The sequence below is a fragment of the Hyposmocoma kahamanoa genome, unplaced genomic scaffold (genome assembly GCF_003589595.1).
Source record: "Hyposmocoma kahamanoa isolate Upper Pololo Valley unplaced genomic scaffold, ASM358959v1 100021, whole genome shotgun sequence".
Classification (NCBI taxonomy): domain Eukaryota; kingdom Metazoa; phylum Arthropoda; class Insecta; order Lepidoptera; family Cosmopterigidae; genus Hyposmocoma; species Hyposmocoma kahamanoa.
Window position 1 is genome coordinate 16,170,281 of NW_020653200.1, and position 11,117 is coordinate 16,181,397.

General features: G+C 42.6%; 1 protein-coding gene across 1 annotated transcript; it reads right to left on the bottom strand.

The window, feature by feature from the left end:
- Positions 1-3,317: 3,317 nt before the first annotated feature.
- LOC113226290 lies at positions 3,318-10,581 on the bottom strand. The gene is made up of 6 exons (XM_026458865.1): positions 10,508-10,581; positions 5,589-6,456; positions 4,489-5,537; positions 3,945-4,437; positions 3,607-3,844; positions 3,318-3,538 (listed from the first exon to the last, which is right to left on the bottom strand). The coding sequence occupies exons 1-6, from the start codon at positions 10,579-10,581 to the stop codon at positions 3,318-3,320; spliced, it is 2,943 nt and encodes a 980-aa protein (XP_026314650.1).
- Between the last annotated feature and the right edge of the window lie 536 nt (positions 10,582-11,117).

Consider the following 11,117-nt stretch of genomic DNA (forward strand, 5'->3'; position numbering starts at 1 on the left):
TAGAATGAGGAATGTTAATACTTGAAAAAAAATTGTTGATACCTTGTTTTAGTTTTACTTCGTAGTCAAGTCCGAATTGGCTAACATTCCGTAGATGTCCAGGAGAAATATCGTTAATCAAGAATCAAATAACCGGTAATTTTGTGTCACATACAATCTGTTTTGCCATTGGATATTTCTATGGGGAAAAAAATATTTTTGCCCTCGTCGTTTATTATCATGAGTAGGTAAGTTACAAGGTGAAATTTATTTTGGTGAATTTTATTCGCTTCTTTTTTTTATGATTTCATGATGCCATCAATTTGGATACGTAGAAATTGCAACTAGGTACATATATGACCGTGAATAGTGATAATAATAAGGTTATTTATTATCTTTCAAAATATACCATTAAAGGTTCAAACATTAAGTTTAGACATAGTGTTGCAATGTAGGTACACGGCGCGAAACAATGTCCTAATGGACCAATCAAAGGCCGTGGACTTTGTCCACTACAGAAAAACCTTTAATACCAAACTTCAATATAAATATTTTAGACTACAAATTTTCAATTACAGTCTGGCAGTAATAACAGCTAAAAACTCTATAACGTAAATATAGAAACCAAAAAAGGTGTTAAATCGTTACATAACGAAGTGTTTTCATTTTTTTATTATAAGTTTGTTACGTAAGGTTTTATATTTCGGTTTGTTGGAACCATCGAATATATAACCAGAAATAGAGACGAAATGTCATTTAATTTGTTTAAAAACTATTCTGCCAAATCATTACGGTGACTTGAATTCGAAACAATTGACGGGTGTCGTCAATTGTTTCACTTCAAATTGACCAGTTTAACTTGAGCTTTGCTATAATGAAATAAAATTAAAAAATTACATATTTAATATTTAATTACCGATGAAATGTGATTCCGTTTGTTTTGTAATTAGATGTTTTGTTTTGATGTTTCCCAGATCACCGAATGGAACAGCCCCCCATAGTTAGAGATATTTATCTTTATTAGAATAGATACGGAATATTTTTGAAATATACGGAGACGTACACACAGGTCGGTTGTTGGCGCTGTACTATTTCAGCTTTCCAATTTGTGATTTCAGCTCAAATGAGAGTTGATATTTAAAAGTTATTTAAGGCCCTTTTGCCTGATGAGTTGCCAGTGATGAATGGCCCTTATTTCGTCTCTATTTCTGGTAATATACTGGATGGTTGGAACAAACGAGACTACTGCAAAGTCATAATATGAAATAAATATAGAGTAATACTTTTACAAGGTCAAAAGCAGGTAAAGCTTGAAATTTACTTTCAAATTCAACTGTATGCTATGCTGCTCTTGGTCACATAAAGCTCTCGGATTTTGCGTATTGAGAGTATTTTATGCAGACTATTTTTAAAATCCGCTGACCGCATGACCAACGACAAAAGCTAAAGGTAAACCACCGCAAACTTCGCCCTCCTGAAGATTTGCGGGACGGGAGGGTAATGCCCGACTATGCATTATATAGTGAAGACTGATGAATTAATATTTAAGCTTTTATTCTACGTTTCCTGTATATTATGAAAATAAAATAGTTTTCTATTTAAATAAAAATGTAATGACTCGATATCTTCAGATTAAGCTACCTATTTTAATGTCTTTGGATGAACACGGGAATTTAGTTTATTATTGATTATTGTTTTGTAGTTTATGTAATGTATCGAAGTTTATGTAGCGAATCGCTACAAATCTAAGTTAAGGTTCAATGAAATTGAATCTGTTTGAATAATAGTAATAAGGCTAAGTCTGTGAATATTGGGGCTATAATTTATTTATTTAGACAGGTAAGTTATAAAAATGAAAAATATAATATAAACTTAAATTCTAGAAACTAACACTAGGACTAAATTATATGAATAAAATTGGGTTAACGCGGCGATGCTGGCAAAGGCAAAGTAGCCCCCCTTGGGTTTTTTAAACTACTTTTCTGGACTGCCCTATTTTTTTAATAAATTTGTTAAAGATGGCACCAGGACCCAATGGTATGAAGAGTATCGACTCCAAAGAGTGCAAATAGGTCGTTGGAGCCGAAGTCCTGATACTTATTACTCTTTGATCTTTCCGTCTGCACAGTCTCTTGCTGGTGTGCTGGAGATGGGATGGGACTAGAGTGTCGGCCCACACCAGTGCCCGGCCAAAACTCCAAGGGATGAGTGTTATTCTGTTCGCGCGTGTGGCATCAATTCGCGACATGCCGCATGGCTCGAGTACAGCGGGCACATTAACTGTGGCTAAGGCCCAGTGGACGCGATGTCGTTGAGGGCTACATGCCGGGAGATACGGCCGCCGGTCAGCTGCAGAAAAGACCGTGAGGACCCATAGCAATTATTTCTTTGCCGCAAGGGTATCGAGGTGTGGAGCTGGGACACCAAGACGGATGCCTGCTGCTATACGATTGGTTTCAGCACTCAGGAAAGTACCGGTACGGGCAGAAGGGAAAGCGTGTCACCAGTGGCCGGATTCTCACCTGGACGCCGCTTCCAAAAGTGCTAGGTCTATTGGGGTGCAGTGGTTGATTAGGTCATTCAGAGTGTTTTTGCACAATACATTATCCCAGCTCCATAGACTTTTGGGGTTGGGTGGAGTATACTAGTGTAGAGGGTTCACTTTCAGCAAAGCATCCCTAATACTGCTATATGCAACATCAAGTATGGGGCCATGATGGAGACTATTTGTGTACGCATATTGCCCAGCAACATCAAATTTATTACTTGAACCTTTTGCTGACTTTGCTGGGCGAAGGCGAAGTGACGTCTTTCAGGTGTTGAGGTGACAACCCGTGGAAACCTACAGCGGAATCGGGTGTAAAGGAGTTAGGTAGAGATGGAGAGGTTTATTCCTCATTTTTCCATATGTCCAAGGCACTTGCGACACGGGGTTTCCCTAGTGCGTGGCTATATAGAGTGTGTGCGTTATTATTATTTTTATAAAGGCAATGCCTAATACAAGAAATCTTTCTAAATTATTGTTATATAAGAACTTCTTAATTAATAAATTACTTGTAGCTGCATATGTCACTCGCCGCGACGGTCATTTTGTTTTGCCTGCGCTACAAGTTCAGTCCACGAGCTTTTTTACTAGCGAGATAGCAATACATCTGTTGGTGTTCTAGCTCTCCTTGGATCGTTAATGTTCGGTGGACTGTATTTGTTCAGGTTCTTGAACTGGTTCGATGGGGTTCTTGCTCTTCTCGGGATCAGGATCGTAAATGAAACACTGACTACTAACCACTACATTTATTGCTCAAAATGTTCCTACTTAAGTATTAAATTAACTCTCTCGTCTAGTAGTCGGCGAGGAGGCGGTCGGTGCGTTCGATGTGCTGTAGCTCCATGCGGGTCGCTCGCTTCCGGCAGATGTCCGTGAAAGCCAATATGTTCGCGGTTGCTCTCACTAGCGTCTCGAATCTCGAGAAGCGGGTAGGGTCAGGCATCCAGTCGAAGTAGCTCTCGTCCTGCTGGCTCAGGTGCAGGACTTCCTCTCCATCTTCATGAGGTTCCCGTTCTGTGGGCCACCGGTCCTCTGGTCTGGAACCATCAAACCGATATCTTCCATGCGTATTGGAGTCTGACTTTGTCTTGTGGCATCGTCGGCTGGGTTGTCAGCGGTCGGCAGCCAACGCCACTCGTCTTTGTGCGTGAGCTCGGCGATCTCCCATAGCCGATGTGCAACGAATGGGGTGTATCGTCGCGCGTCGTTACGCACCCAGTGGACTACGGTTGATGAGTCTGTCCAATAGATGGTCTTCTTTATCTCGATGCGGTGCTCGCGCCTGATAATGTCGGCGAGCCTTGCACCGATGAGTGCAGCCTGTAGTTCAAGACGCGTGATACTTTGCGTACGCCGTGGTGCCACCTTAGCCTTTGCTCCAACTAGGGTCACTTTCGCGCTACCGCTCTTGGTGTACAACCCTCCAGTAGGCCACAGCAGCGTACGCTTGTTCGCTCGCGTCGCAGAACACATGTAGTTCAGTGTGCTCATGGTTCTCCAGGGCGTAGTTCCGGGGCAGGTGTAGGCGTGCGATTTCGTCCAGTTGTCGCAGCGAGGATGCGAAGAGTTCGGCTTCTTCTACTAGTTCTAGTCGCCATATGTTTTGAAGGATGATCTTCGCTCTGATCGTGTAGTGGCTTAGCAGCCCCAGCGGGTCATAGATCGACATGACCGCACTGAGTGTTTCCCTCTTGGTGGGTGCGCGGCTCTGGTTGCGTACCTCGGCTGGCACCCGGTACATGGCAGTGTCGAAACCGAGTACATCTGTTTGCGGGTTCCAGTAGAGTCCCAGGATCTTGTATTCCATTCTCTCGACCGTCCCGAGAGCGGTGGGCGTAGTTGCTCTGAGTTCTGTCGGGACGTCGCGCAGCACGTTCAGCTTGAGCTCCAGCGCCTTAGCGTGAAACTGGCCGCTGCGTGTACTTCACGTAGTTCTTTTATGGTGGCGCGAGCTTCGTGTTCACTGTCGCAGCTGCCCACCAGGTCGTCCATGTAGTGGCTTCGAGTAATTGCCACTAATGCTCGCGGATGGGTCTTTGCGTGCTTGATTGCGTTGTAGTTGCGCACTGTGTGAGCCATGAATGGGGAGCTGGCTGCGCCAAATATGCATGATATTCCTCATTTTGAAGCATCGTGGTGGGTCAGTTCTGTTCTCCCCTCTCCACAGAAACTGCTGTGCCGGTTGATCGTCCGGTCGGATCTTCACCTGCAGGAACATCTCTTGGATATCGGCGGTGACGGCGATCGGCTTTTCACGGAATCGGAAGAGGATGCCCTGCAGTGATAGCAGTAGGTCCGGGCCTTCCAGCAGCTGGTCGTTCAGGCTCACGCCCCGGTTCTTGTGCGCCGCGTCGAACACAAGTCGCTGCTTACCGGGCTTGTTCGGGTTCTGTACGGCAAAGTGTGGTAGATACCAACTGACAGAGCTGTTTTGTTCAGTGCCGTCGCATGGCACCGCGTAGCCTTTGTTGAAGAGGTTCTCCATTTGGGCGGTGTGCTGTTCGGCGAAGGCGGGATCGGCGTTCATTCTACGTTCTATGGCACGTAGTCGTCGTAGCGCTGCCTCGTAGCTCAGAGGCATCGTAGTTCCGTCGGTTTTCCACGACAAACCAACCTCGTAGCCGCCATCGACTTTCTTCATAGTTCTTCTCACTATTTCGATCACTCGTTGGTCCGCACCACCCACGCGCGGTCTCTGCGCGATACCGAGAGCGTCGATGCGGAAGTGTGCCCCGATCAGTTCGTGTAGGCGGTCGTCGTGCTGCTGGTTCTCGTGTAGGGGATGATCAGGAGTCCACACGTGCAGCACATTGTTGCGTTGATAGACGGCGTTCCGTGGTACGGTTCCGTGTACCACCCAGCCCAACTGAGTTCGGGATGCAGCTGGTTGGTTGCGTCCACCAACTCGTAGTTCGCGAGTTAGTATCAGCTCCCAATTGTTGCTGCCGATCAGGAGGAGCGGGCGTGCCAGATCATAGCACACGTCTTCCCATATGTCCCGTAGATGCTTTGCCTACAGCAGCGAACTCGGTATGGACTGCTGGTGCAACTTCAGATCACGCACCGTACGGGCTCGGTTCTTCATCGGCTTGTCCTGTGTTGTTCCTTTCAACTGTAAGCTGACGGTTCGGCTCTGATGTTCTTGTCGTGTCATATTCACTCCATGTAGCCGCAACGGTGTTGAGGGTCCTTCCGCTCCGATGCGTTGTGCCAGTTCTTCGTCGATTAGGGTTATTGTGGCGCCCTCGCCCATCAGTGCGTATATCTCCACACTTCCCAGTGGTTCCGTTACAGTGACTGGAACCACTTTGAGCAGCACTTCCTTCTCTTTCGGTGGTAGCGTGCCCAGTGACAGCACGGTCTCGTGGTGCTTCGGCGCGTTTGGTGGGGTCACTGCGGGCGGCGTTGTGGGCGGTGCTGCAGGCTGCGCAATGTGTTGACTCGGTTCCTCGTGCAGAGTAGGGTGGTGCGGGCGGCGACATTGGATCACGCCGTAGAGCTTCGCCTTACAAAATTGGCGTCGGTGTCGTTTCTCGACGCATCGGAAGCACACTCCTTTCTCTCGCACCATGTTCCAGCGCTGATCAACACTGAGTGCTTTGTAGGACGGGCACCGGTGTAGCGCGTGGGGTTGGCCGCAGTGCGGGCAGCGGTCCGTTTGTTCGTTCTCCGTGGCAGTGTACACGGCGTTCGCCTTCTTCTTCATTATCGCGGGTCTTACTTCTCTCCTCGTAGTTGCAGCAGTACTCGCGGCGGGCGAGTACATATAGCGCACCGCTCTGTCGGCCTCGCGCATAAGGAAGCGTGATAGCACGACGATCTCTGTGTCTGCTGTTCCTTCATGATCTGCGGCGTAGTCGCACCAGCGGGACTGGATGTGCGGGCTCAACTTGTCAAACACTTCTCGAGCCAGCAATGGGTTGTACAGAAATCTGGGTGATTTGCAAATTTTGGGGTAAATGTGAATTTAATAACTCGTAGGGCTTCAGTTGAAAAGCGAAAATTGGCAGGTTCTTTGTAGTACTTAAAGATAATTAAATATCTCAATATAAAAATTATGAACAAAGTTATATTTCATTCTTAAATAATTCGTTTTAGACTTTTATTGTAGCTTGTTTTCAGGATTTCATATGATCGGATAAAGTACATCCTATTGTTAACGCCAATTATTAAAACCAATTATTAAAATTATAGTAACTATAGAACCTTTTATTGTCTATGAAGAGTAAAATATTTAAAAAACAAAAGAGGAAGAAAAAATGTTTGTGTTAATTTGAATAGAAGAAAGTTTTAAATTAAGAAATGACTAGTTTTATTGAAGAAATCAAGTTAATAACATCTCAGAAGTAGGATGAACTAGAGAAATCACACTAATAAGAAAAAAAAATGCAGAATTTGGATTCCTACGCTGGCGGTCTCGGAAGCTACTAAAATGTAACCTAGTAATGAAAATACATATGTACAAGAAGGAGATTGCGGCGAAAAAAATTTATTTTCCTCGTCTGCATTCTAATGAATAAAATTGATACTGACCTGATGCCGAAACAGGACCTAAGTCTTTTACAGTGAAGTCTTGGGTTGACAAAATCGACCACTTAGATGGATTGTATGAGTGAAGAGATGCTGATAAGTCATACATTATGCACATGCGACTCTCATCCTCTAGCGCAAAACAGTTCTTGATCGCGCATTCCCTGAGTCTACTGATTTTGTAGATACATTGGAAAATATCTTAACCCGGAGGAAGATTGAAGAGGAGACTATGACTAAAATAGTTTTCATGACAAAATATCATTAATTAAGAAATGCCAGATTGATGAAGAGGGTGCTATTTCATGTGTTATCTGCGGACAGCCAGAGGGCTTAAGAACAAATGCGAAAGCGTTCAAGTGCCAGACTACTGAGAAAATTATAAGAAAGTTGCTGCCAATACTACAAGGAATACTGTTGGGCCCATCAGGGCTACCTGGCGAGGAAGGCCAATTCCACAAGAGAAGCTGTGTTACACCTGCCGCAGACCAGAGCACGAGAGACTACAAGCAGCTGGTTTCCAGAGAAAATGGTGATGTATGATTTTAAAACTTGCGAAATTATGTTAGACTGTTATAGAAAACTTGCATTGATCAATAATTGTGAAATATGTGCTTAGATTGATACAGGCAGTACGGTAATTGTTGTCACATTGTACACTGTAGAACAATTACAATTATCTATTGAGGAATCAGCTATAGTTATGCGTGGATTTGGTGGCAACAGCACTAAATTACTTGGCAGTGTGCGATTGTGCGACAAACAACTGCATAAACGGGATAGATTTGATTATAGGGCAGCCGGTTATTAGTCAAAATGGAATCAGTCTAATTATTAGCAGAATGGCTGTGTGTTAACGCCAAGTATTAAAACCGACTATTTAAGTTAATATAAAATAATAGTAAATATACCTTTTTTATCTATGAAAGTAAAATATAATGTGATCTGTGGTTTTAAAAAACAAAAGGGGCAGAAAAAATATGTAATGGCGGTTGAGTTAAGTTTTTGTGTTAATTTCAATACACAATAAAAACAGATTACTTAGAAAAAGACAAAATTCTTTTTATGAAGACAAGTTTATTAAAACCAACAAAACGATCCTCTCCCTATTGACGCTAGAGAATAATTACTTTACTCAAAAGTGTATTTTAGTTATAAGACAGAAATATTTACTCCAAGAGCAAATTAATTTACTTCAAGTCATAAAGCCACTCTAGATTCAACAAAATATCTTGTTAGTTATTAGGAACTGACGTGGCACTAATCTGTATCTATAGATCGCCCTCGATATATAACATAGACAAATACTTAAATAGTCTGAACGGTCTTCTATTGACTTTAAATGCCGTCCCCTTTGTTTGTGTAGTGGGAGATGTTAACTTGGACATAAAGGATAATGGCACCGATCTGCGATCTGAACAATACTTGAATCTGGCTGCAGGCCATGGCCTCTTGCCTGCTCATATTCTTCCCACTCGTGGAGAAAATTGCCTGGATCACGTTCTATTACAATCCAAATTTTCTTCAGTTACTATGTTGATACAATCACATATTACAGATCACTGTCCTGTACTATTGTCGACACAGCTTCGATATAGTCTTCCGCAAGTTTCCCAAACAAGAATTAAAATAGATCATAGAGCAGTTGTCCAGGATATCACCGAGTCGGATTTTTCTGAAGTGTTATATTCAAGGGATGTGAATGTTGCAGCAAACCTGTTAGTGTCATTTGTATCGGACATCATCAAGAAGTACACAAAAGTTTTCACTGTTTCTCGCTCAAAAACAACTATCAAACCCTGGATAACTCCCGGTCTACTTCGCTGTATTCGAAACAGAGACTCATTACATAGGAAAGTTAAAAAAGATCCTGATAGTGTTGTACTAAAGGTAACTTATTCACGATACAGAAATTTTATTAATAAACTACTTAAAAACTTAAAAAAATCTTACTTGAGATCATTGCTAATGAATGCAAAAAACAATGCTAGGTTAACTTGGAATGTAGTCAAAACCATTACGAATATGCAGTCTGCAACGAATCCGTCAGGCTGCTTGTTGAAATTATATCCCAAACCGGTAACTTCAGTGAACATTGTAAACAAGTTTTTTGCTACAATCGGAATTAATTTAGCGAGTAAAATCAAACCATCTTTAACCGCAATTTGTCCATCTCCTGTAGCTCTTTCTTTATCCGCTAAGTCTTTCTCTGTATTGGATGTGGACTGTGAGGAAATCGAAGGATTAATTTTGATGATGCGCAATAACTGCGCGGTCGGTCATGATGGTATTTCCTCGTCAATTTTGAAGTCGACGCGTCATGTTCTCATTCCAGTACTTGTTCATATCTGCAACTTGTCCCTTTCTACCGGAGATTTCCCAAATGTTTTTAAAAAGGCTCTGGTACATCCCATTCACAAATCAGGAGATAATGATGTTGTAAATAATTACAGGCCAATCTCCGTTCTCCCGGCTATGTTGAAGATACTGGAAAAGGTTCTGAACAACCGATTGATTAACTACTTGGAATCAAAAAATCTACTTTCTTGTAACCAATTCGGCTTTAGACGGGGCAAATCCACTAATGATGCAGTATCTGCCCTAATAGACGACGTGATTTACCATCTTGACAGAAAGGAAAAGTGTCTCTGTATATTTCTGGATATATCAAAGGCATTTGCCAGGGTCTCAATCCCTTTACTTTTGCTTAAATTAGAAACTATGGGCATCAGGGGTACCCAACTGGATATATTTAAAAATTGTTTAACCAACCGCTCACAAGCAGTAAAAATCGGGAATTATGTTAGTGATGACGAGCAAATTTCAATCGGTGTTCCGCAAGGAAGTCTTCTTGGTCCTACCCTCTTCATCGCATATATTAATGACCTATGTCAGCTTCAGCTTCCCAACTGCAGGATCATCACTTACGCTGATGACACCGCCTTATTAATACATGGAAATACATGGGAAGAGGTGCGTGAGCTGGCAGAGAATGCTTTTGCTGCGGTAATGAGTTGGCTGTCCTCCAATTTGCTCACTATTAATTCGTCAAAAACCTTTTTTCTTCCTTTCGCGCTCAAACAATTGTCAATACCACCCACTAATGCATTTTTTGTAAAGGCCCATACTTGCGTAATCCCAAGTCATAATTGTACTTGTCCTTACATTGCAGCCACCAATCACTACAAATATCTCGGTGTAACTATTGACCAAACTTTTAGTTGGCGCAATCACATAAATTCTTTGACCTCACGGATTCGTAAACTGATCTATGTGTTCAAAAACCTCCGGCAAGTGGTTGATGCTCACACCCTCCACATGACTTATTCTGCTTATTGCGTGTCCTTATTGACCTGCTGTCTTACTGCTTGGGGTGGTGCGGCTAAAACTACTATGCTTAAATTGGAAAGAGCTCAGAGGTCGGTCTTAACAGTGATGTTTAAAAAGCCTTACCGGTATCCAACTTCACTGTTATACTCTGACTCTTCAGTTCTGTCAGTGAGGCAGTTATACATACTACATGTCATCTTGCAGAAGCATACGCTATTAAAATATGACCCAACTCTTTTGCAGAGATATAGAAGTGCCTACGTATGCCCTCACAGGCAACATAGGACTACCTTGGCTGGAAGGCATTTCTGTGTTCTCAGCCCTCGCTTATATAATATCATCAATAGTAAAATAAACATATATTCTCTTTCCCGTTATGAAGTCAAGAAAAAAGAAACAGCTTTGTTACAATGCCACGACTACGATTCCACAGAATCGCTGTTAAAGTAATTTCTCTTATCTATAAATAATCAACTACATTAGATTGTGTAATTTCATTTAAACTTATTTGTTATTCGGCTCTCCTATGTTTGACCCTATACGCATTCAAAAGCAAAAATTATGACGCACCTTTCATACAGCTCACATTCACACACTACATGTCCGAATCAGTACCATTCACAACACATTTAACACACACTCTCCACTTTTACATACACACCGCCAACTACACAGCATAGATTAATGTAAAAACTTAATTAACCGCACTCTTTAAATGTTGTTTCTTTGTTAA